Source organism: Macrotis lagotis, chromosome 1, assembly GCF_037893015.1.
Source record: "Macrotis lagotis isolate mMagLag1 chromosome 1, bilby.v1.9.chrom.fasta, whole genome shotgun sequence".
Taxonomy (NCBI): Eukaryota; Metazoa; Chordata; class Mammalia; order Peramelemorphia; family Peramelidae; genus Macrotis; species Macrotis lagotis.
The window spans coordinates 286,783,909-286,811,123 of NC_133658.1; the positions used below are offsets into that span (position 1 = coordinate 286,783,909).

General features: G+C 38.5%; 1 protein-coding gene across 4 annotated transcripts in view; it reads right to left on the reverse strand.

Annotated features, from left to right (window-relative positions):
* Positions 1-1,673: 1,673 nt before the first annotated feature.
* The window catches only part of ADAMTS13 (ADAM metallopeptidase with thrombospondin type 1 motif 13), a 42,017-nt gene continuing 16,475 nt past the window's right edge, over positions 1,674-27,215 (reverse strand). The window contains exons 12-29 of one of the 4 annotated variants that reach the window (XM_074210778.1): positions 26,085-26,233; positions 24,975-25,095; positions 24,750-24,830; positions 23,976-24,157; positions 19,865-20,000; positions 19,590-19,719; positions 18,799-18,978; positions 17,430-17,619; positions 16,756-16,876; positions 14,396-14,525; positions 11,989-12,168; positions 10,961-11,140; positions 9,835-10,039; positions 8,831-9,164; positions 6,823-6,969; positions 6,240-6,416; positions 4,477-4,661; positions 1,674-3,591 (exon numbers count right to left, since the gene is read on the reverse strand). In XM_074210778.1, the coding sequence (XP_074066879.1) occupies positions 3,439-3,591; positions 4,477-4,661; positions 6,240-6,416; positions 6,823-6,969; positions 8,831-9,164; positions 9,835-10,039; positions 10,961-11,140; positions 11,989-12,168; positions 14,396-14,525; positions 16,756-16,876; positions 17,430-17,619; positions 18,799-18,978; positions 19,590-19,719; positions 19,865-20,000; positions 23,976-24,157; positions 24,750-24,830; positions 24,975-25,095; positions 26,085-26,233 (2,981 nt within the window). In that variant the 3' untranslated portion in view covers positions 1,674-3,438. The remainder of the gene's footprint in view (positions 3,592-4,476; positions 4,662-6,239; positions 6,417-6,822; positions 6,970-8,830; positions 9,165-9,834; positions 10,040-10,960; positions 11,141-11,988; positions 12,169-14,395; positions 14,526-16,755; positions 16,877-17,429; positions 17,620-18,798; positions 18,979-19,589; positions 19,720-19,864; positions 20,001-23,975; positions 24,158-24,749; positions 24,831-24,974; positions 25,096-26,084; positions 26,234-27,215) is intronic. The other 3 variants (XM_074210777.1, XM_074210775.1, XM_074210776.1) reach the window with 3 other exon arrangements.

The following is a 27,215-nucleotide window of genomic DNA, read 5'->3' on the forward strand; positions in this document are numbered from 1 at the left end:
CTTCTTAATTCTTCACTTTCTGCCATCAGAGTAGTATAGTTTGCATATCTGACATTGTTATATTTCTCCCAACAACCTTAATTCCCGCTTTTGATTCAACCAACCTAGCATTTCTCCTTATGTACTCTGCATATAAGTTCCTCTTTCCAGTCTTAGTGGAGAACCTTTTTCCCCCCCTTGAGCTAGAGGTTAGTTATGAATTGAATAGTGTAATCTTTTAAGGTTGGATTTCCCTTTCTGGCAGCTGGAGGATAACTGCTAACTACAAACCTCAAGTTCCTCTTTCCCAGTCTTAGTTCAGACTATAAGACCCTTTAAAATAAGCTTTCTGGTTACAAAAGGCATTCATTACCTGCAGGTCAAGGTCTTCTGGAATAATCTCACTGGCAGTTGAATGTTGCCAACAGTATAAATTTGGGTTAAGAAAGCCTGAGAAAAGTGAACATCAGATGACCTGTCTTGTCCAGTTGAATTATATTGAAGAAAAGTTTCCCAAATTGCTGTAAATTTTTTTTATTCCTCTTTTCTGCATAAAAATAAGCCCTGTAGAGCAGAACTAAGAGAACATTGTACACATTAACAACCTTGTGAGTTGATCAACCTTGATGGATGTAGCTCCTCTCAGCAATTCAGAGCTAGCACAACCCTAAGAAACCAGCTATGGACAATGCTATACCCATCAAGAGGAAGGAAAAAAACCCCCTACAAAATCTAAATGAACACTACATTCACTTTTTTATAAATTTCTCTTACAGATTTCTTTCCTATCTCATGTTTTTTTTTCTTTTCCCTTAGTCCTAATACCTCATTCCAAAAAAAGACTAATCTGTAAATATATTAGAAACATTTACATACAATATTCACCTGGCTATTCACCCTGAGGGGAGGTGGGCAGGGAAGGTGGAAGGAAATTATGTAACTTAAAAATATGCATATGTGTGTGTGGATGAAGGTTGAAAAACTTTCATAACATTTCATTGGAAAAATAAAATATCAATAAAATAAGCCCTGTAAATCACTCCCTTGTCACTGATTACTGAGAAATTAGTTGAACTGAATTAAAGGTAACCTGTCACCCATTACTATTAAATTACTTATTTAATTGGAAACTTTGTGCCTCAGAATTATTTTCTATTTCAGACAATTAATTTAATATACTTCTCATTTAAGAAAATCTAATTTCTATTCTCTGGAATTTTGCATTCAGCTAGGAATATCTTTCCCTTTCTCCCTTACCTTATTTTCCCTTCTTTCTTCAAGTATCCTTTCCTCACCCTAAAACCTCCTCAGAGAGCCATTTTCCTTTCTTACTCTTACTTTTCTTTGAGAAGTTTTTTGTTGCTGCTTCTTCTATAATATTTTGAACCTCCACCCATAATTCTTCAGGAACTTTATCTACCTGTTCTAATCCTTTAAATCTATTCAGCACCTCCACTTCATATTAACAAGGGATGTTTTCAGGTTATAGTTTTCTTTCAATTAAAGTCCATATTTTGCTGTAAGAAGTTCATGATTTAGTCCTGTTTGAACTGACTATAGATTTTCCACCAATGGTTGCAAAATACATTATCCATCTGATTTTGATATTGACCATCTGGTGATATCCAACCTTTGGATTGTTGAAAAAGAATATTTACTCTTTTTCAAGAGTTATTTTGACAAAACTCTTACCTCTGTTCTGCTTCATTTTGAACTCTAAGGTCAAACTTGTCTGTTAATTCCAATTATCTTTTGATTTACTACTTTAGCATTCCAGTCCCCTTTGATGAATATATCTTTTTTTGGCATTATTTCCAGAACATGTTGAAAGTCTTCATAGAATTGAGCAACTTTAACCTCTTTGGCATCAGTAGATGGAGCACAGACTTTTTATTATTGTGATGTTGAAAATGATTTGCTTTGGATCTGCACAGGTATCATTTGTTTTTCTGAGATTTTGCCTCAGTACTACTTTTCTCCCATTTTATCATTTATAAGGGCACTCCAATTTTTATAAGGGATTCTTGCCCAAAGCAGTATATGTAATGATCACCTGAATTAAATTCACCCATTGTCATCCATGTTCACTGATACTCAAGATGTCAATGTTTAAACTCTCCATCTCCTGTTTGAACACCTTCAACTTACCTTGATTCATAGATCTTAACAATCCAGGTTCTTATGCAATATTGACCTTTGTAGCATTATACTTTCCTATCATCACTAGACTCATTCACAGCTAAGCTTTCTTTTGACTTTGGTAGAGACTTCATTCTTTGGGGGTGCTAATGTCCTCAGCACTGAGGGACTCACCTTCCAATGTCATATTTATCATTTTGATATCATCCTTGGGATTTTCTTGGCAAAAATACTGGAATTGGTTCACCATTTCATTCTCCTGTGGATCACCTGAACTCTCCTGCCATGACAAAGCAATGATCCAGGAAGGGGCTTGATTTTTTTTTACTCTAAGGAATACCATACCTCCCTCTCCCATAACCCCCCACACACACAGACATGTGCTCCCTGGCCCTAGTTACTTTTTAGGTTTTTTTGTATGTTGTTTTCCTTAGATTATAAGCTTCTGGAAGACAGGAACTGTCTCTTTTTCCTTATTTATATGCACAGTGTTAATTAACAGAATTATTATGAGAAAAGTACTTTAAAAGTACTTAAGTTGTCCCTAAAGAGAAAATACTTTAGGGTAGCCCTCTTTGGGAGTTAGTTTAGATAGGACTAAATGAAGGACAGAAAACTGAAGCTGTTTCGTATATTTATTAGTATAGGTGGAGTTGGGTGGTGCCTTGTATCTGTGTAAAGCCTCTTCTTAATTACTCAGATAGCTCCCTGACTCATCCCCTTCTGAACACTGTTAGAAAGGGCACAAAGGACAAACCCAGAATGTCAGAGATGAAATGGGACTTCAGAGTTCAACTCCCTTAGAAATCTGAGACCTAGAGAGATCCAATGTCACACAATAAGTGAGTAGAAGAACCAGGTTCTCTTGGTTTTCAGGACACTTTCCCCAGGCAAAAGTGAGGCCCCTCTCCCCAAGGTATCAAAGAATTGAAGAACTCCCACCCCTAAACTATTATAAAAGGATTGACTAAATATTCTTTAAGAATTTAAGGCTCCTTCTCAGGCATTTCAACCTTCCCCTCTAGTTATGCAATACAGGTGGGGAATGAAACATGAGTGATACCACATAGTGGCAAAGATAGAAATAAGCCTAAAAACTGAGTAATTTCTTCTGACCCACACTCTTAAAAGTCTCCTTATGTTTAATTCCTTAATCCCTTTCAGGGAATGGATTATTATCTCTAAAGGGCAGATGACTCAGACATGAGATATGATTGACAGAGAAGTCAACAGCAAAGTTAAGAATAAGCTCTCAGAGACCTAAGGAGCTCAGCCTGTCCCGCCTTAGGCCAAATCTATATGAACATTTTTCCCTTCACTTTATTTAAGGCTCCAGTATTGACCCCGAAAACTGCTGTGGTCCTCGTGGAAGGTCTCACTGAACTCAATTTCAGCTTGGCTCCCCACCGACTCCCAGTAGAATAACTGCTGTCCATGGAATTTTACTATCTTCATGTTGCGCAAGTCACGGATCTAGAAGGAAAAAAGAATATGAGGCTATGAACCCACATGGAAGTAGCTTTCAGACAAGATCTCCTTATTCCATGTCCCATTTTAAAAGACTGATGTTACTGAGCTACTATGGGGTTGAAAGAAAACTTGAACCTGTTACTATAAAAATTCAAGGGTTTTTATTTTGATTTGTTTGCTTTTTCTCATGTTTAGAAGAGGGACTACATATGGTGCAGTGCAGAACAGCTAGATGGTGTAGTGGAGAGAGAGGCCAGAGACTGGAGTCAGTCCAACTACAAACTCAGATATTTACTAAATATACCAAATTTCAAAAAAAAATTCACAGAATCAGGGTCATGAGGAGATAATGTCCCTATGAATATCCTCAATTATCTCATAAGGGAAAACCAAAAGTATGTATATTATACTCACTCACTGACAACTAGGGTTCAAATGCATTTCAATTATGCTGTAAATTGATTCTAATAAAATAGGGGAAAACCTTCTCTTTTTTGACTCCTCTCTAAAATTCCTTTCTTTCACTGATGTTCCATTGACTAGAATCTGTAACCAGTAGAGTTGTGCACACAGTAGGCACTTTTCTTTTGAATGAAGTATGTTTGTAGAATTCTAATACTATAAGTGACCTCTGAGATCATCATCTCTAACCCTTTCATTTTGAATAAAAGAAAGTGAAATTACTATGGAATTGGATAACTGAGGATAAAAGAGCTATTTCATATTTTGTCTTTTAGCCCTGAAACAGACCTCATACATAGTAGGCTCTTAAATGCTTGCTGATTGACTGTTCTCATTTAGCTTTCTGTCTCTAAGACTTAACAGGACCTAAAACACTGAGGAGGATAAGAATCCACCTGGTCCTCCCCCTTTTCCTGTTGGCCTCACCAAAATGTAGCTGTCATTAGTCTGATTAGCTTCTGTCCCCAAATCAATGGTCAGAGCATGAATGGCTATCCGGGCTCCTGGAGCCACATTGATGAAGACTCGGCATCCTTCCTGGTTTCTCACATTCTGGCCCCGTGGAGGACTCACTATTTCTCCTCTAGGACCAAAGTGTTGTACATCACATTCTGGAGAAGAAAAAGTTTTGAAAAGACAAACCAATCATAGATAGACAAATGCTTCAAGAATATGAAAAACACAATAAAATACAATAGAGAGAGCTATATTAACCTACAAAACAATGATAGATTCTATGACTTGTTCTGGCCCAGCCTAACTTCTACAGTCAGTTGTTAAAGGATGGGTCATAAGTTTAGAAGGCTAAAAAGTGTGAGGGGAAAAGTCCATTTGTGGTCTTCCTTTATCCTTTCTGTGGGTAAAAACCATTTCCCTCCCCCTTGGATCTCACATAACACTTTTCCCCTCTTCTTTCATATACCTCTCATATAGTGCTGTGTATTATAGTTGTCTGTATGTGTATCACAAGAGGCAGTCCAATATAGTAAATAAAGAATTGGCATCAAAAAGAAATTTGTTCAACTCCCATCTCCAGAATATACTGACTGTGTGGTTCTTATTGATCTGCATTGGTAGAGGAGGCTTCCTCAAAACTCAATGAAATCACAAATTCAGACTAAAATATATAGAAATGTTTCATCTCCCCTCTCCAGCTTGTCACTCTCTTATCTCTAGGTTTTCAGGACACTACTCTTTCCTAGTTTTCCTCCTACCTACCTGATTGCTCCTTCTCTGTCTGCTTTGCTGTATCCTCATCCTTCAAAGTCCTGTTCTGGGCCCTCTTCTCTGCTACCACTATGCTTCTTTTCTTGGTGATCTCACTGGATTCCATGGATTCAATTACCAACTCTATACTGATGATTCTCAAATCTACCTTTCCTTCCTCATGCTTTCTGCTTACCTTCAATATCATATCTCAAAAATTTCAAACTGAATGTTCATTAGACATCTTAAACTCAATATATCCAAAACTGAAGTCACTATCTTTCCACCTAAAGCTCCCGTGTGCCTATCTTCCCCTTTATTATAGGTAGCACCAACATCTTCCCTGTCCCTCAGACTCACAGCCTAGGAGTCAGCCACACCTATCTCCCCCCTCATATTCAATTTGTTGCCAAGTACTGTCAATTCCACCTTTGCAATATTTCTCAAATCCTCCTCCTCCTGTGCTCTGACACTGCCACCACCCAAATGCAGGCCCATTGTCTCTTTGTGCCTCAATAGCCTCCTGGTGGGTCAGCCTACCTCAGTTCATCACTCTGATCCATTCTCCATTTAGCCACCCAAGGGATATTCCTAAAGTGCACGTCTGACCACCTCCTACCTTTTCAACTTTCTCACACCTTATACTTCACTTGCCTCCATTCTGATCCAATAACACTGGCCTCTTGATTATTCCATTAACAAGGCATTCTAGCTCTGTCTCAGCATTTTTCCTGGATAGCCATCATGCCTGGAACTCTTTCACCAATACCACCTATTGACTTTCCTTCTTCCTTTAGTCCTAGCTAAAAATCTCATCTGCATTATTAATATTTTTCTTCAGTCTAAACAATTAAATACAAAACAAGTCCAAGTTTGTAGTATTTGCCAAATTCTGCCATGTTGAAATTTTTAACAGTTGATTCTCAAGACTCTGAAGAGATGGTTCCAACATCCCAGCCCCTCTTCCCCATCTACTCTGATACCTTTGTGATAATTTTCTGTGGCTACTTGACTCCAGTACTGTAGCACTACCCCATTTCCTGGGAATACCAAGCGTTGTCTCACCACCAAGGTGTTGGTTTTGGAGATGAATGTCACACCTGCCAAATTCTTGCAGGTTTTCCTCCAGGTTAGCCGTCCCCAAAACAGCAGCATCTCCCCTAAAATAAGGCAGTGAAGTGGGGTTCAGACATTATTATAAAGCCCTCAATTTAAAGTCTGATTGAGGGCTTAGAGGTAAGAGAATACACAGGTTCCAGCTCCAGTTTCTGGGCCACCCCTCACGACCACAAGCACTTCAGCAATATTTTATTAAATGGTAGCACAGCTCTGTTCCCCTTCCTGCTGAGGAAGGGGAAATAGCCGAGGCATTGGAAAGGGTTCCTTTGTCACCAAGATCAGTTCTATCATTGCTGAGCACTCCAACCTAGAGATTAACTCCTTAAACAATTACAGACTCAAGCAATCCAAATTCTTGTAAGGATATCCATATGCACAGGCAAAGAAGGACATGAAAGGAAGCTTCAGAGAGAGGGTATAAGACAAGTTAAATGGTCACAAACAAACCAACACTGCAGTTGAGGGAGCTCTCTAGGACTTGAAAGGCCACCACCTCCCCCAGAGGTCGGCCAATGGCTACTGCACACTTCGCTACCCGCATGCCAGTCATGTTGATCCTCCCTGTAGACTCAAGGTATTGCTTTCCACAGATACCTACAGAGGGAGCAAGAACCCACAATGATCACATATGCAACTTAGGGACAGAGAAAGGAGAGAGAATAAGGAAATAAATGCTATTTGACTGTACTCAGAGATCTCAGAGCAAGAGTACTCCTGAAAGTTGCTTTATTGGTGTGGTTTTTTTTTTGTATTTGGTGAGTAATGTGATAAAATACTTTTTAATTGATATTAATTTTAAATCTTCTTCTAGGCTTTATCCTTCCCTTGTTTAGGCATTAACATTTGTCTTGTAAAAGGGATCTATTCCTAAAATTATAAAAGGATGCTTTGTTTCTCCACTTTTGAGAATAATTTATGTAGTATTTGTGCTAATTGTTCTTTAAAAGTTTGGTAGAGGGGTGGCTAGGTGGCGTAGTGGATAAAGCACCGGCCTTGGAGTCAGGAGCACCTGAGTTCAAATCAGACCTCAGACACTTAATAATTACCTAGCTATGTGGCCTTGGGCAAACCACTTAACTCCATTTGCCTTGCAAAAACTAAAAAAAAAAAAAAAGTTTGGTAGAATTCTTCTGTAAATCTATTAGGACCAGGAGGTTTTTCCTCTGGTAGTTTCTTTACAGTTGCTTCATATTCCCTTTTTGAGATTGGATAATTCAAATCGACTATTTGTCTTCTATTTGATTAATTTAGGTTATTTCACATTTTGGAAGTTATTCCTTTATTTCTCTTATGTTCTTAATTTTGGTAGTGTCATAACTGCATGGTGTGTTCTGATAATTTTTTATTATTCTTTCTGATTTTGTTGTGATTGCACTTAGGTTCAGTTGCTATTTTATTTACTTTTTTCAAGTTTTTTGGGTTTTAGTCTCTTTTTCCTCTAATTTTTTACTATATTCTCATTTGTGCTTTTTTTAGATTTTCTATTTGTTGACTAATTTTTCAAAGTGCATATTAAGTTCATTAATCCTTTCCTTTTCTATTTTGCTAATTCATGTTTTTACATATATAATTTCTTAGCTGAGTCCAAATTTTGGCAAAAATTTCATCATTATCATTATCTCTCACATAATTATTTATTGTTTCTATGTTTTATATTTTAACCCATTCATTATTTAGGACTTCATTAGATCTTCATTTGGGTTGACATTTATGAAAAAGGAAGGGAGGGAGAAAAGAAGGAAGGAAAGAAAACATTCATTAAACACCTATTTTGTGCTAAGCATCATTAAGGGTTTTAGAGATATAATCTCAGTAGATCATTACAACTGTATTATTATTATTATTATTATCCCCTTTTACAGTGAGAAAGCTGAGCCAGAAATTAAGTGACTTGAGCAGGGTCATATAGCCAGCAAGTATCCAAGGATGGTGAACTCAGATCTTCCTGAGTATAGACTCAGTCTCTCTGTATTGGGCCACCTGGATGATTCTTTAATATCAATCACAACTTAAGGTCTATCCATAGGTTAGAATCCATAGTTTCATAGATCTAGAGCTGGGAGGGACCTTAGAAGTCATCCAGTCCAACTTCTTCACTTTAAAATGAAACTAAGGTCCAGACAGATTCAATGATTTGTCTGGGTTCACGACAGAATTGAAATTTCCTCTCAAGTCCTTTGGCCCCAAGTTCAGCTCTTTCCCATGGATCACCCTGTGGTACATGCTTCTTGATTCACTAGCAAAGTAAAATTTGGGGCATGTTTTGGGTTGAGAAGATAGTTGCTACTGCCCCATTCCCCTTACTCCCCTCTTCCCCTGGTTTCAAGTTTTCAGCTTAGCCACAGTAGAAGCAGGGTCTACCCCAAGTTTTTTCTGACTCCCTTGTGAAGGCCATCATTCATCTGAATTGGTTCCAGTTGGAATTTCATCTGATCAAAAAGAAATTAAACATAACTAGACTTGCCAGGGCTCACTTCCTGCTTTGGAAGTTCCTTGGGTTGAATAGATGAAGAAAGGGGGTGGTAAGGAACAGTCAGGACTCCAAACTGGGCACTCTCAAAGGTAGGAACAGGAGCTGCTATTGATTGACTTATAGTAGAGGAGACTTCCTCTTGGGCCTTCAGTTTGGGGATGGCCTGCCTCTCACAGGGTCCAGCTGAGCAGCCCCTCACAGTCACCGGCTTAGGAATGTGCTGACAGAAGATAGCAGGTACTGGAGTCTGTGTCTGATGCGGTCTGACACAGAAATCATGGCGGCGCTGGATTCCATTCCCACATGAGGCAGAACACTGTAGAGGAAAGGTAGCTAAGTTGTAATATTTGGCAAATAACTGTCTTAAGGGTAAAACTCATATACCTTACAGGAAAAGGACCAGGATATTGGCATCTGCCTTTGATATTCCTATATCCCCTAAGGCCTTTCCAGTAACCCACTCTTATCTTCAAACACTCAAGTGGTGAAGCCCTGGGGTTGGCTTCTGCCCCACAGGAAACATATTAAAAGTTTCATGGCTAAGAGAAGATTGCTTCAGAACTGAGGACCCCTTGGTGCTGACCATGGAGTGCTTTCTCATGTCGACTCTGCCCAACCCTTTGCTTCCTGTGGTTACCCAAATTGTCCACCAGCTGCTCTTTTAAATAGATGGTTCGTGGCACCTCCTGTTTCTCATCTGTCTGCCTGGTTTCACCCTCACTTGCTTGCCCTGATCTTGGGTCCCTGAATACTACTGCTGGCCCACCAACTAGTCAGGTGGACTACAGCAGAGCTTCCCTTCTCTCAGATCCAGACTCTCAATCCAGTCTTCAGATGTTAATACTGCTACCCCAAGTTCTGAAACAGACAGAGGGCTATAAATTGGGCTTAAATTTTTTTTCAAATAATTAAAGACCCCAGATGGGAAAACACAAATTTCCTTTCCTGTTTCCAGGAAGCAGTCCAAAGCTGGTCAAAGTGAATACCTCTGTCCAGGCACTGAAATGCCATTGGTAGGTACAGTCTGCTATGATGCAAGGGATACTAGCTGGGGGCCTCTCCAGGCCGGCGCAGGCTCCCTCTTCCATCTCTGCCTCTTCTCCATGACTCAGCTGCACACAGATCAGGGAGCGCAGGGCTGTACCCAGTCCACAGCTAGCTGAGCATGAGCCAGTCCACACTATTTTCCACCTATGTCCAAAAAACATCATTGATGCAGAGGCAGAACTTCATCATCCCATGATTCACAAGGATGTGCTCAGAATCAGATTCTGAGAGCTGGAAGGAGCTGCAGCTATTACCCAAGTCAGAACAGAAACAGACTTTTACTACATCCCCAACAATATAGTCATGCAGGCCCTGCTTGAAGACCTCCAGAGATGAGGATCTCATTAGTTGTTGCTGCAAAGTCCCATCCCAATGCCCCACACCTTTAAAAAATACTAATATATTTTTTTAAAGATGCTACATATTTGAGAATCCTGGAACATCACGAGGGAAGAAGATTGAGAATTGCAAGGACAATACAAAGATATGCTGGGGATATAAACTGCTGGAAACATATTTTCAAAACTGACTTATGCATAATAAATGGCATAAAAGCCAGGTCTATCTTTAACTATCCACTGTAAAGTAAAAAAAAAAATACAAAAAAAAACAGAGAAAGCTGTCCAGTGAATCAGGGCAGTCCTGGACAGAGGATTTCAGAAAGATATGATAAGTCTTTAAGATGAGTGAGGTACAATAGGAAAGTAGGGAAGGATGGTGAGCTATCCTAGTAGAGGCCAATGAAATCAAGGACCCATTCATACAAAAATATAATTATTAGTAAGTTTTTCCTTATCCTGAGCCAAAATTTGCTTCCACCTTTTGTTCCTAGTTCTACCCTCTATGGCCAAGCAGAATGAATTGAATCTTTCCTCCCTTCCACAAGAATCTGCTTGAAGATGGCTATCCTGTCTCCACCAAGTTTTCTCCTCTCTGCGCTAATCAACTTGAATTCCTCTGATTACTCATTATTCATATGACATGATTTCCAGTCCCCTCACTGGTATCATCAGTGTCCTTCCTGAGAGAGGTGGCACTGAATTAACCCTTGCAGGGACTACTAACCTAGGTGGGCAAGGGTTTAGGTTGCAGGGCTCCTGCTCCTCTGGGCGAGGCAGCCCTTGGCACTGGATATCAGGCACAATTTCCTCCTCATTCTCCCCAAGAGCCCTGGCACAGTAGAGGATCCTCCGGACAAGCCCTCCTCCACAACTTACACTGCAGGATGCCAGCTTATGTCGCCATCTGGTGGAAAGGAGGTGGGCAAAAAAAAAATTAATTCCCCGATATGAAAAGGACAAGACAGACAGAGAGAGAACGTATAAAGCCCTTTGCAAACCTTACAAGACAATAAAAATGGAATCCAAGACTGACCTTTTATTGCTTCTTAGCCCAAACCCTTTGATTCATAAACTAAGGTCAATGGAACCCCTCCCATTTTACAAAGGGTGTTATCAGGGACAGTTAGGTGGTACAGTGGATAGAGTACCAGTCCTGGAGTCAGGAGGACCTGAGTTCAAATTTGACCTCAGACACTTAATAATTACCTAGCTGTGTGACCTAGGGCAAGTCACTTAACCCCATTCCCTTAAACAAAAATTAAAAAAAGAATGCTAATAAAGGATCATTTTATCTAAGAAAAAAGAGTTAATCTATCTGTACACCCATCACAAGGGACCCTCCCACTTCAGCAGCACAACCATACCAGTTAGGATAATTACTTTTCATTCAGAAACAAAATGTACATAGGATACCATTTCTAAATACACATGGGGTCACCAAACTAGCCAATGGGAAACAATTTTTTGGGGGGATAGTGTCTATCAAGACACTATCCAGAAGTCCTTTGATAACACTGGTATTAGAACATGAGATTAATGCTGGCCAATTCATCTGACTGATAAATGTGTTATACCAGATTTTTTTGCAAGCACAGTTCACAATTTCTGGGGCCCTGGTTTCCCCACCGCTAGATCCAAAACTAAGTAAAAGCCGCCCTCTAATACGTTATAATTTAAGTCCTGGGGCGGACACTTCCTTCTTGTTGGGATGGATTTAACCTGAAGCCCAGGAGCACACAGGAGGCTAGAGACCTGGCAGGACAAGGCTCTGGACTGCAGGACTGGTAGCTGCTAGGCCGTGGCATCCCCCCACATTTGGAATGAGGAAGCTTGATGGTCAGGCCTTTGTTCTGCCTCACACAATGGACAGAGAGTGGCACTTTTCCCCCTCCGCAGGTCACTGGACAAGGGGCCAGAGCTTTGATCTCCCACCTAAAGAGAAAAAAAAGGAAAGAATGACTGTTAGATAACAGTAGACTCTCCTTAGAGAACATGTTTCCTTACTACCCTGCTTTGGAAGCTAAAAATGTGAGGTCATCTAAGTGGCACAGTGGACAGAGTACTGGCCCTGGAATCAGGAAGACTCATCTTCATGTGTTCAAATACAATCGGAGACATTTACTAGCCATGTGACCCCAGGAAAATCACTTAACCCTGTTTGTCTCAGTTTCCTCATCTGTAAAATGAGCTGGAGAAGGAAATGGAAAACCACTCCAGTACCTTTGCCAAGAAAATCTCAAATGGGATCATGGAGATTTATGGCTGAAACCCACTGACCTGAACCTTTATCACAGGTTACTGTTTGTAAATATTAAAAGCTCTTTGTAGTCAACTGAGGAATAAATCTTTATATCTAATATTTCTGATAAGGGACATGAATAATATGTATCAGTAGCCACTAAACATTAACTGTCTACCATATACCAGGCCCTATGCCTTAGGGATACAAATAAAAAAAGGAAAGTCCTACCCTCAAGAAACTTACAATCTAATGGGGAAGGAAATACAGAAAAGCTTCAAAGCTGATAAAGGAAGGGAGGAGCTGGAGGGTACCAGGTGTGGGATTATGATATTCAGTTAAAACCGAACAGAGTAGCTGGTGGTAAATGAAGACATAGTTGGAAAATTCTGAGCCCTCTACAGAGGGAAGCTTTAGGAAGAGCTTATTGCTCCATCCTCCAGACCTCCAGTAAAGAGGGAGGAGACAGTGGAAGGTTCTGATCAATTCCCATGACAAGTTTTCAGAGGATGAGCTTATCCTGCCGGGGGTGGGAAGGGGATGTATTGTTCAAGTATTCATAGACAACAGAAATATATGTATGAGCAAATGCTAATTCTCAGTAAAGCAAAGAATATGAACCAATGGTTCTCAAAAGAATTATAAATTATTAACAACTATGTGGGAAAAAATGCCCAAATCACCAATAGCAAGAATAATTTACAGCGATACATACCTAAAGTTTCACCTCATATTCAGAAAGTTGGAAAAGATAACAAAAGATGGGAAAAGTCAATGAGAAGTTGTAGAATGACAGGTACACTAATGAATTATTAATGGAGAGGGGAATTGGTATAACCATCCTAGGAAGCAATTTGTAATTATGTAAATAAAATGACTAAAATGTTGATACCCTCTGACCCAGACATTTCACTGCAGATTTATACTCCAAGGAGGTCACTGACAAAAAAGCCTCTATATAAACCAAAATGTAGCAGCATTTTTTGTGGTAGCAAAGAACTGAAAATAAAGTAGATATTAATCAATTATTATGGTATTTGAATGTAATAGAATATTATTCTGATATACAAAATGATGAAAGTGATGAATATAAAGAAGCATGAAAGGACTTAAATGAAATGATGCAAAATGAAGGAAATGAGACAGAAAATGTTATACACAATATCTAAAACAATGATTTATCTAAGGAGAACAAGAGTACATGGAAGGGAAAAATCACAGAATAATCAAAGCTAAATGTAGTGAAATTATAAATACTAAGTTTAACTCAAGAAAGTTGTGATAAGATATATTCCCTATCCTTTGGACAGATGGAGGACCAAGGAACACTGTATATAATGTTGATTATTTTTCTTTTGGATATGTTTAATTGAATTTTTGTTCCTCTTTTTCCTCCTAAAAAATTATGATGAAAGAAGACTCACTGCAAAGACCCTCTGGAAAGAGGTCAGAGAGAAAATGGAGAAATCTAGATGATGTGAAAACAAAAGCTACCAACACATCTATTTTTTAAAGAAATTCTTCAGGGCCAGCTAGGTGGCACAGTGGATAGAGCACCAGTCCTGGAGTCAGGAGTACCTAAGTTCAAATCCAGCCCCAGACATGTAATAATTACCTAGCTGTGTGACCTTGGGCAAGTCACTTAACCCCATTGCCTTGCAAAAAACAATAAAAAAAACCAAAAGAAATTCTTCATAATTATGACTTGATGATGTAGTTTTGTTGGTGGTGTTGGTGCTGATGATTGCGCTGGGGGTAATGCTGGTGGTGATAATAGAGATAGGGCTGATGGTGATGGTGATGGTGATGGTGATGGTGATGGTGATGGTGATGGTGATGGTGATGGTGATAGTGAGGATACCCTGGAAGAGGAACAACTCCAAATATGAGGAAAGGCAGATGAACTATTTCTTGCTTTACCTAGGTGGACAGGAAGCAGCATGGCAGACCATCATCTGATTTGCAGGCTGGCTCACTGGGTTACACTTCTCTTCCTGAACCTCTTTCCGGCTGGCAAAGTCCAAACAAATATAGCGTAGCTCCCTTAAGCCTAGGGGGAAGAAACATAGGGTTCAGGGATTTGATGCTACCTTAGAGTTCATAGAGCTACAAGATTCATGGAGGTCATCTAAACTCACTTCTTCATTTTTTCAGATAAGTAAATTGAGGCCTAAATAGCTGAGCTAAATTGTATCTTCTTCTGCTCCCACTGGCCATTCTTCAACATAGACTTCTAGTTAATATAGTAAGTTTATGAGGCCAGTATAAAGAAGTAAGCAAGAACCATAACAAGAAGTAAGATTACAAATGGAAACCTAGAAGTCACATTCAAGCTATCTCAAAGATCAAAGGAGTATAATGTACAAATTATCATTTTTAATAAAAATCACATCCCAAGACTATGTGCTAAATCAAAGGAAGTCATCAAGCTCTTCCTGGAGGGTCTATTGGTTCTATGATATATAAAGCTGAGGAAATTAAAATGTTCTGTCTCTGTCCCATTTTGTCAAGCCACACTCTCTTTGCAGTTCTCCCTTTGATAGTCTAAAGGTGTAGTTGAAGGAAAACATTAACATCTGCTGCTTGTCTGGAAGCCCCAATCACCTTAACTTGGTGCCATTCCCCCAAAAGATATGTCCTTTCCTAAAGGGGAGATTTAATGTCTTCCAAGGGATAAGGGAGACTGGTGGTACTGATTCCCTAACAAAGATTACAAGAGGCAGAAAAGTCCTATAAAAACAACTGACACGCCTTTATTTTCAGAGGACATGAATGCCAACCCATTTTTCTTTATATAGCCAATTGTAATTCCCCAACTATCCAGACCCCCTCTTTTCCTGCATGTCAATAAAGAAGGCTCTCCCCCCTCCCCTTTCAGGATTTACTGAGGTAACTAATCTGACCCATTTTGTTAAGTTATATGCTTCATTGTTAATAAATTGATTTTGCTTGGAGTATGTATCTCAATTAACCTTTATCAGATTTATTTATTTATTTTTTAGGTTTTTGCAAGGCAAATGGGGTTAAGTGGCTTGCCCAAGGCCACACAGCTAGGTAATTATTAAGACCGGATTTGAACCCTGGTACTCCTGACTCCTGGGCCGGTGCTTTAGCCACTACCCCACCTAGCCGCCCCTATCAGATTTATTTGCAATGAACTTCACCTAAGCTCAGAGATCCACAGTAAGGTCAGCAGAACACCAGATGCTGCTGATAACTAACTTTGAAATGATGTAGCTTTATTAATGAACTAATCCCAAGGTAGCACAGATAAGTAAGTATTCATCTGTCCCCCACCAAAACACTATAAAAATGAGATCACAAACTCCTCACTCTTCCATCACCACCTGGGTTCATTCCACCATGTGCTCCCAACTCCAATCCAAGGTTACATGAGTGACTCTTTGCCTCTCTTCCCCACCCTGCCTATCTTCCTTCACCATCCCCCCCATCCCCATGTCCTCTGCCTCTATACCTTAAAGTGTGATCCAACAAAGCACTGGATCCTGCTATTGGTCTTTCCTGGCAAATACCCAAAGAATCAGGCATGCCTGCCCCATTTCATAATTCCATAAATTAATTAGTACTTCAATAATCCCATGATTTCCTCCAATTTCTGAAGCTGCAGTCTGAGCCCAGGTCTTCTGATTCCAAATCTGGACACTCTTGCAACTACATCATGTTGCTTCTTCATATCAATGATATGTTGACATCACCTCTGGTTATATCTTTCTTGTTAACTAGACTGGTTATATTTCAGCTCCAAGTATCTTGTCTTTTCTTTTTTGGTCCTCCTCTCCTAGTGTCCAGCACTAGCACTTCATAATATTCAATTTAGCAACCTGAATAAAACTGAACAACTTCCAGAGAAAAGTAAAACTCATTCTAGGAAAGCAAAATCTTCCAGAAGTAGGTAAAAGCCCATGCCAACCATGGTGGTATCCTTGTGCTATGTCTGGAAACAAATGAAGGTCAACCCTGTTCTGATTTCTCTAGGAACTCTAACTACAAGCATGTTATTAATACAAAAAGAGACCTGAATGCAACTCTTTCATTTCGTAAATGAAGAAACTGAGATCCATAGAAGTGACTTGCCCAAGATCATACAAATAGCAGCAGAGCTGAGATTCAACCTCAGGTCCTCCAATACCAAATCCAGTTGAAAGAGAAGTTTTTAATTGATCTAACTTATTCTGATTCTCATGGGAGCTCTGGTGATCAGAGAGATGAAAAGTTCATATACCTCAGCTCTTTATATTGAAGTTCCCAAAGATCCTCACCTGTACCACAGGAGACTGAGCATTCTCCAACCAGAGGGCTCCACACATGCACTGTTAGATTCTCCTTCCAGGAAGCTCCAAATTGGTCCATAGCTTCTTCCAGAAAAGATGCAGGTTCTTGCTGTGACAAAATAAGGAACCCCTCAGCCCCATCATAAATGATAATGAGAGAGAGAGAGAGAGAGAGAGAGAGAGAGAGAGAGAGAGAGAGAGAGAGAGAATAAATTGGCTTGGGAAATAAAAAAGACTGAAACTTTTAAACTTACTGCACCTCCTTCCTGGAATAGATTATTTTCCTCAACCCCTGCCCTTTCCTAGTAATTAAGTACTCTATAAAAATGCCCTCCCAAAGCCTTCCAAGGAAGAGGCATTTTTCCCATATAAATTCAGGAAATTCATATTTTTGCTTTGTATTCTTTACACAAAGAAATTTGATTAGAAATTTGAGTGATACCTGATGATAGAATATGAGGGTTTGGAGTCCAACTAACAATGGATAGCATTCACATGGCATGTTGCGTTTGCAAAAGTTTTATATATTATATATCATTTGACCTTCGTAAGAACCCTGGGAGGTAGGTATTGTACATATAAATAAGCTAAGGTTAAGTGACTTGCCCCAGGGTCACACTGCTAGTTAAGTATCTGAGGTCAGATTCAAAACCAAATCTTACAGTATTCCAGCCCAGGGGGCAGACAGTCACTACACATGGCAAGAGGTGAGGAGGTTTTTCTTCCATAGAGCATAGCCTGTCATCCACCAGGCCTTCTAGGTCATCCCCTTCTTGTATGCATGTCACATTCCTCTGGGCTATACCCAGACCACAGGCGGAAGAGCATGGACCAGGTTTTGACACCTTCCACCTGAAGACAGAATGTAAGAGTCAGGAGGTCCCATTTTTCTCTCTTTATGACTCTACTGAACCCCAAAGACAGAGAATGTCAGAATAAAAAAAAATAAGAAACTAAGACACTTCTCATCTTATCTCAAAAAAACCCCACCATTCCTGAAAGAAGATTGATAACAATAATAGCCTGTAGTTTAGGGTTTGCAAAGCACCATATAGATGTTATCTCATTTGATTCTTCCCACTCCTTGTGAGGTAGGTGCTGTTATTATCCCTATTTCACACATGAGGAAACTGAGGCTGACTTGCCACAGGTAAGACAGTTAAGTATCTGAAACAGGATTCAAACTAAGGTCTATTGGAATGTCTATTCCAATATGCTGTCTACTCTATCACTTAGAAGTGGTATGGAAGATGAAAAAGTCTTCCTACAAGTTAGATCTAAAACAAGTATGGAGAGAGAATCTCAAGGAATCATGGAGGTGTCAGGCAAGACTGATCCTATGGAAAACTCCCTGAGGAGAAGGATTATTTTGTTCAGGTCTTTGTATCTCCTAGAACTACAGAGCCTTTCAAATAATTAGTATTTAATTAACATCTGTGAATTAAATAGAAGTGCACTAGGTAGGGTGATTTGAAAGATAGTCTCATTTATCCTACATAGGAAGGGTTACAAGGACATGCCTATCTCTGATATCTCTTACCTATTGTCCTGTTATTGAATGACTTTCCTTTCCCACCCAGACCACCTTTAATGTCTCTCATAGAACAGGCAATAAAGGCAGGGGATGATGACTCCAGATGACAGCTTTTCAAATGAATATATGTCACCCAAGAATATCTTACTAGCTCTTTCTAACTAGTACATTTTGTTTGGGGAATAAAAGAGAAAGTTGAACAGGTTAGCTGGGTGACAGACACTCTGATGAAATGATACAAGAAAAGGAAATTCTAGTGGGCAAAAGAGAGTAAAGGGAAAGAAAAGAAGGATGGCAGAGAAGAGCCCTCAGTAAAGAAAGGCAGCTCTCTGGGCAGCTGTTTTGGCAGTGGCTAATAGAATACCTCTGGTATTCTGAGGGCAGGGAGGATGGTAAAGATAGTTAAGAGGAATGAGGAACAAAGAGGAAAGGACCCCAAGTCATAGTCAATCTAAGGTGTCCCATTTCACAATTCTGCCCACAGCTGGACCCATTACCTGGTAAGGCAGAGCTGGGGGTTGCAGGACTCAGTAGCAATGGGCTGGAGAGAAGCTTTGCAGTAGGATTCCGGTAACGTCAGGGTAAGGTTGCCCTCTACCTTCACACAACTCACTGTCCGTTCTCTCACTCCTCCTCCACAGGTTGTGCTACAAGGACCAAAGTCTCCTGCTGTCCAACTAAGAAGGGAGGATGAGAGCCAGTGAGGCTTGGCCTTACCCTGGAAAAATTCCTGGGGCCTGGCTGGCTTGGGCAGACTCCCAAATAGTTCTGCTGCCTCCAGTCAATCAATAATGAACCTGGTAAAGTGGACCAGGCTAGGGCTGGGAAACTAAGTTCCTCACATCTTGGAGTGGGGTATTTTTTTCCCTTTTGTTTGACTGCAGGCTACTGCCCTATAGAGTGAGAAAATCAGGACAATTGCCTCAGGATCTATGCTTTGATAATTCCAAAGCTTTTATGGTTAGGTGGAGATTCAAGGAGTAGGTAGCAAAAAAGGAGAATGAAGTTGAAACAGACTTGAGAATCCTATACACATAATCCCAACCAAAGCTTCTATTTGTGACATCTTAATTCTCTCCAGTGTGAACACTTGGGAAAGGGGGTAAGAAATACTCAGTAAAATCTAGCCCTAGCACCTGCCCTTAGGCATAATCCTCATCAGCTGCCTATATAGTTAAGTAGTAACATAAGTAAAGGAATGGAAATGAGACTGACAGGTGAGAACTAAGCAGCCATTTATCTTCTGCTAAGAGAATTATAAAATCAAAATCATATCAACAGCACTCACTATGGTGGGCATGGCCCAGGGACACAGAGTTCCTCCCATGGAAGGGGCTTCATAGTCCCCCCACAGTAGACATCATCAGTCCACTTGTTCTGGGCTTGGTCAAAGCAGCTATAATTCATTTGACGTACCCCTAAGAAGGAAAACAACATAAGGAAAGGTCTATCTAAGCTCTTCTGCCGAAGCTTTTAGGGTAAGTTCCATCTAGATCCTTAAAGAAAGAAGTAGATCCTTTTCTGCTGGTGAAGGAAGTAAAATATCAGCTTCTCAATCCTCACCTTCCCCACAGCTTACAGAACAGGTCCCAGATACCACTGCCCACACCCAGGTCTGCTGCTGCTTAGGCTTGAAGTAGCTGAAAGTGATCTCAGGGCTGGTGAGGTTTCCATATTCGTTCCCATACTTTCTGTAAACCTGCATCAGAATAGGAAGGAAGAGTTTAAAATAAACTGAGAGTTCAGGAAAATGGAGAATGAATCATTCAGGGATCAGTTCCTTTTTAAATGAAAATTTTTAATTGACATCATTTGTTTTTATGTCACCTCTTTCCTAAATATATATATATATATATATATATATATATATATATATATATCCCTTTCCCCTTCTTCTACATGGAAAGTCATCCCTTATATCTATTATATATTAAAAATAGAGTGAGTTTTTTTTAAAAGAAGGAAAAAATGCAATTTAGGAAAACATCAAGCAAATTTAGTTTAGATAAGAGTCCACATCCATAGTTGGGCAAAGAAGGGAGAGTCAGATTTTGAACCTCTTGTCCAGGGCCAAGTTTGATCATTATAATCATGGCATATTTAGTATTTTTGTTCTCTCTAGGTACATTCCTATACTCATTGGTCACATTGTGTTCCTGATATTGCTTGCTTCACTTTGCTGCAGTTCACAAGATTTTCCATGCTTCTTTGAATTCTTCACATTTATCATAGTTTATTTGCATACCACAATTTTTTTAGCTATTAATCAATAGAGAGGCATCTATTCCAACTCTTTGCAAAAATAACATACTGATTTGGGTATCTGGACAGACAGACACACACACATACACACACACAAACAGCCATTCTTTTTGTCTTTGGTCTCCTTAGGGTCTATAGCTACCAATGGGATGGCTAGGTCAAAGGATACCCTTTCCTTTATGAGACCTTCCCAAATACTCCAGCTATCAATAACCTTTTTTCTTTGCTCAAACATATTTGTAGTCTATAGCATATAAGCTAACATTTTTAATCATTTGCTATCTAACATGGTTCTTTAGTTATTTATATAAGTTCTGTCTCTTCCACTAGACTGTAACCTTCTTGAGAACAGATTCTATGTTATATACTTCTGTATATTCCAACAATCATAGACTATTACATTTACTATGAGAGACCTCAATTTTCTCATCTCAGAACAAGATAAATCTAGCTACAAAATAAATAAAAAAGTTAAGGAGATGAAAGAATTTTAGAAAAATTAAATAACATATATCTCTGAAGTAAACTGAATAAGAATAGAAAGGAATATACCTTTTTCTCAGCCTCACAAAAATTGACCATGTATTAGGGCATAAAAATTTTACAAACAAATGCAGAAAAAATAGAAACATTAAATGAAACCTTATCATATCATAATATCATAAAAATTATGTTCAATAAAGGGTTTTAGAAGTATAAATTAAAAATTAATTGGAAACTAAATAATCTAATCCTAAAGAATAAGTGGATCAAAAAACAAACTAGAGAAATCATCAATAATGTCATTAAAAAAAATGACAGGAATGAGATGACAAACCAAAATTTGTGGGATGTAACTAGAGTACTGTTTAGGGGTAAATTTATTTTTCTAAATATGTACATCAATAAATGAGCATATCAATAAATAAAATATACAATTTTAAAAAATAGAAAAAGAGCCAATGAAAATTTCCTAATTAAACACCAAAATAGAAATTCTGAAAACTCAAAGAAGAGATTAATAAAATTGAAAGAAAAGGGGTGGCTAGTTGGCACAGTGGATAGAGCACTGGCCCTGGAGTCAGGAGTACCTGAGTTCAAATCCAACCTCAAGCACTTAATAATTATCTAGCTGTGTGACCTTGGGCAAGCCACTTAACCCCATTGTTCAGCAAAAACCTAAAAAAAAATTGAAAGAAAAAACAACAATCTAATAAATAAAGCTAGGAACTAGTTTTATGAAAAAAAATAATAAAGATAAGCCATTGGTTAATTTGATTTAAAAAACAAAGAAAACCAAATTATAAATATCAAAAGTGAAAAGGATGAATTTGCATTATTAGTGAAGATAAATTGAAGCAATTATTAGGAGTTATTTTGCCTAATTTCATGCCATAAAACTGAAAATCTAAGTGAAATGAATGAATATTTATAAAAATAAATTTCTCCTATTAACAGAAGAATTAATAGACTACATAAATAACTCTATATTAGAAAAAAGAAATTGACAAGTTATAAATTAGGTCCCTAAGGGACCTAATTTTTTTAGCTTGTAAATTAATCTCAAGGACCAGATGGATTTACAAGTGAATTCTACCAAGCACCTAAAGAACAATTTATTCCAATTCTATTTAAATCATTTGAAAAAACAGATAAAGCAGGAGTTCTACCAAATTCCTTCTGTGACACAAATATGATCCAGATATCTTAAGCAGGTAAAGCCAAAACATAGAAAGATAATTATAGACCAATTTCCCTAATGAATATTGATATAATAATTTTAAATAAAATTTTAAAATAAAATACTAGCAAGATTACAGCAATATATCACAAAGAACATAAACCATGATCAAGTAGGAGTTATGCTAGGAATGCAAAACTAGTTCTAGATTGGAAAAGCCATAAGCATAATTGGCCACATAAATAATCAAAACAACAAAAATCATATAATTATCTCAATAGATACAGAAAAAGCTTTTGACAAAATAAAACACCTATTCCTATTAAAAACACTAGAAAACCACAGCCATTCCTGGTTAAAAAAAAATTAGAAATAAATGGATCTTTAAAATGAACCATCAGTAAGCAGCATCTGTAATGAGGATAAGCTAAAAGCTTTCCCAGTAAGATCAAGGGAGAAGAAAGGATGTCCATTATCTTCACTATTATTCTATATCATAATAGAAATGCTAGTTATAGCAGTAAGACAAAAAAAACTGAAGGAATAAGAATAGGCAATGAGGAAACAAAACTATCATTTTTTGCAGGTGATATGACGGTACTAGAGAATCAACTAAAAAAAAGCTCAAATAATTAACAACCTTGGCAAAATTATAGGATATAAAATAAATCCACATAAATATTAGCATTTTTATATATTACCAATGATGTCCAATAGGAAGAGACAGAAGGGGAAATTCCATTTAAAATAACTACAGATGATATAAAATCCTTGGGAATATAACTGTCATACAAATCCAGAAACTATAATAATATATTTATAAAACCCTTTTCATAAAAATAAAGTCATATCTAAACAACTGTAGAAATTTTAATGGTTCATGAGTAGGCCAAGTCAATATAATAAAAATGACAATTCTATATAAATTAATTTTTCATTGCTGTACCAATCAGACTACAAAAAAATTCTTCTATAGACCTAGAAGGAAAAAAATAACAGAATTCATCTGGAAGAACAAATAGTCAAAAATATCAAAGGAATCAATGGAATAAAATGTGAAGGAAAGCAGCCTAGTTCACTAGATTTCAAACCATATTACAAAGTGGTTATCATTAAAACAATCTGGTACTGGATAAGAAATAGAATGATGAACAGTGGAACAGATAAGATATACAATACATAATAGCAAATTACCATGGTAATCTAGTTTTTTATAAACCCAAAGATCCAAGATCTGAGGGCATGAACTCCACATCTGACAAAAATTGATGGGAAAACTGGAAATTAGTTTGGCAGAAACTAGGCAGGTTGCTATCTCTAAGGAGGTAAGGGTAGAGAGTAGTCCCTTTGTGAATTCAAGTTACTCTGTAAGGACCACCATCAATATTCTTATTTACCTCAGCACGTTATATATCCAACAACCATCTTAGATGACTTCTATTAAAAATTACTTTCCCAGGGCAGCTAAGTGGCACAGTGGATTGAGCACAGGACCTGGAGTCAGGAGAACCTGAATTTAAATTCAGCCTCAGACACATAATAATTACCTAGCTGTGTGACCTTGGGCAAGTCACTTAACCCCACTGCCTTGCAAAAAAAAATTATTTTCCTAAAAATACAATATTGATTTTATTCCTCTGAGACTTATAAATCCCCATGTCTGGTTCAGAATAGCAAACAGGAGGGAGGACAAACTTTTAACAAATGTTATCCAGCTTTTACTACCTTATCTACCATCATTTTCATCATCACCTGTATTTCAATGTCCTCTTGGGTGGGTCCTCTGATGTGGATCTCCTCTAAGAGGGGCATCTTTTCCTCGGTGAGGAACATCTTGTACTCAATTTGATTGTCTTCCAGGACTGAGGGGTAGGTGGTGTTTAACGAGATGCTTCTCTTCCCAGCCACCACATACTGTCCTCTTACCTTCACAGCTATGGTTCAGAAAAGTGTTAACATTAAAGGAAGAATATTAGCCATCTGTTTCTACTTTCTGTTCACAGAAAACTCTGGTCATCCAGGAATGAGTCTTAACCAGAAAGCCTTAGGGAATGGAGTCAGAGATGTGAGCAGGATCAATGGAAGTAGAAAGGGAAAAGTTACAACAAAAGAATTACAAGTTGGGATACTCTCTCAAATGACTGGTCACTGCAACTAAGAGTTAAGTCAGCTGGGATTTGTTCCTTCTGTGAATCCCATGGGCAGTATGATATAATGGAAAAGACAACAGATTTGTGGACAGACAATCTTGAGTTAGAATTCTGGCACTAATCAGTTTGCCAACCTGCAAAATAAAGGACAGCTGTACCTATAATCCTTTGAAAGTTGAAATATTTTCACTACAGTGTGAAATGTGCCAGTGATTGGCACATAGTCAACACTTAATAAATGCTTTTCATTCATGCAATGCTCACAAATAGTGCTAACTTCAATGGGATATTTACAGATATTATATGATGAGTTGTGGGCAAGATCCAGAAGGGCTAACTAATTATGATGTTGCCCTTTTTTTTCCTGCCTACTTACCCAGGTGTGTGAAGAGAGGTTTCTGGTTGATTATATGCACAGTGGTAAAATTAGGAGGAATTGTCAAGAATGTGACATACTCTAGGAGGAAATTCAAATAGGAGATGGGTCAGAGCCTGTGGAATTTATCTGGATGCTTCTTGTTTTCTCACTAGTACACTAATGAAAAGGAATCTTCTGTTAAGGAAAAGCACCATTCACAAGTTGGGAAAGGTTCTGCAGTACCTTGGGCCCTCCCTCCAGAGTAAGTGCCGCTCACTCTGCTACATGTGGTGTTGTCTCCCCCACAGACCTGGCACACATCCCTCACGTGTCCAGAATCCATTCTGCCATCACATCCAAATGCCTGATCAAAAGAGAAGGCAAAAAAATTGGATTCTGGATGAAACAAGCTTAGGACCTGACCTTCCCCTCTTTCCCCTTCCCAGGGTCATCTCAGACCCACCAAGATCAGTAGATGGGAAGACTCATCACTCCTGGGGGTACCTCCTTCCTTGCATTTACCTTTAACCCTGGCTGCTTGACTGCTTACAAGATTTAGATAATATGGCAGTCAACAACTTTATTCCTTTCTATGAGATGGAGCACACCAGGCCTTACCATCTGCCCTGCCACAGAACCCTCCAATCCTCCAGACTTTACCAGTTTCCTTTCTCTATACCTTTGCACTGTTATCAATCTACTTATCTAACCTGGGGACTAATGGGTCTCATCATCTACCCCAATGCTTTACTCATAGGATTTCTGGGCCTTTTTATTAACCTGCAGCCAAACTCTTTTTTTAATGCATTATCTCCCCCAATTAGACTGTAAGCTCCTTGAGAGCAAGGACTCATTCACTTTTCTATTATTATTCCCAAAGCTGGCCACCTGGTCAGCACTCAATAAATTCTCATTCATTCATACATATACATATAAATATATATATATGTATATATATATATACATATATATATATATATATATATATATATATATATATATATATATATATATATATATATGAACATAAAGGCAGTCTGGGCAAGTGTACAAATGGTGTGATTTGAAAGGAGGGCAAAGGGGATGATACCAAAGGCAAATATCACTTCTTTTGACATTGTAACTTGGATTTAGGAAAAACAGACAATTAGTATTTTATTAAGTGTCTTCTGTGTACATGGCATTGTGCTAAGCACTGGGGGATACAAAAAGAGGCCAAAAAATAGTCCCTGCCCTCAGGGAGCTTACATTCTAATTGGAGAATCAAAAATTCCTTCAAGCTTCAGTCTGTTTGTCACACAGACACACACACACACACACACACACACACACACACAAAATGGCCTTACATACCCTACATCTGCCCATCACACAGAGGCTCATGGTCCCCTCTGCCTGGTGATCTGCAGACACACATCGAGTTCCATCCAAGAAACTTTCCCCACGGCTCACTACGAAATTCTTTCCAGAGGCCCAGCACATGTGCTTGCACAGATTATTTCCTAGGAAGGCAGAGATGTGAAAGAATCTGTACTATGCTACCTGATACCTAAGTAGAAGAAGAAAAGTGAAGGGAGCAGTGACAGCCTATGAAGGCCAGTTGGGGGTACGCCAGAGCTTTCATCATCTGGCCTTAGAAGTAGGTTTAGCTTGAAGATTGCTGAATTGGAAGCTATTTTTTAAGCTCCCATTTTTGTGTTGTAACAGAAGATACCTCAATATAAAAAGTATAAGACAAAAGTCCTGAATGAATGTTCGTTTATTTATTATACCTGTAGAGAAGACTTTAAAGTTTAGAATTAGGTTTGATATAATTGAGTTAAATCATGTCTCCCTGAGGGGAAAAAAAGGATATGAATAGTTCGCAAAAGAAAAAATGTAAACCATTAACAAACAGCCATAGGACATCTCCATATCATCAATGGCAATAAAAAAATGTCACTCAAAACAACCTGGAGGTTTTATTTCATTCCCAGGGAATTGAAAAGATAACAAAACATAGAGTGATCAGTGTTGGAAAGACTGGAAAATCAGGTACACTAATGCATTGTTGGTGGAGCTATGAGTTTGCATTCTTAAAAACAATTTGGAATAATGCAAAAAAAAAAAAGCTGACTGAATTTACCTAGCTGTGTGATCTTGGGCAAATCACTCAACGCCATTGCCTTTCAAAAAAGAGAGTAGACTGAATGTCAATATCTTTTGACTCAGAGATCCCACCTGTAAGACATACTCCCCTAAGGACATGACTGACAAAGAAAGTTTCCACCAAATTTATAGTAGCATTGTTGTAGTAGTCAATAAATGGAAACAAAATAGATTCCTGTCTATTGGGAAATGTCTAAACAAATTGTGACATGTTATTGTGTGATAAGAAACGTTAAATATGCTGAATACAGAGAAGCATGGAAAGACTTACACAAACTCATGTAAAATGAAATAAGCAGTCAAGAAAACAATCAACAAGTAACTACAGGTTGGCTA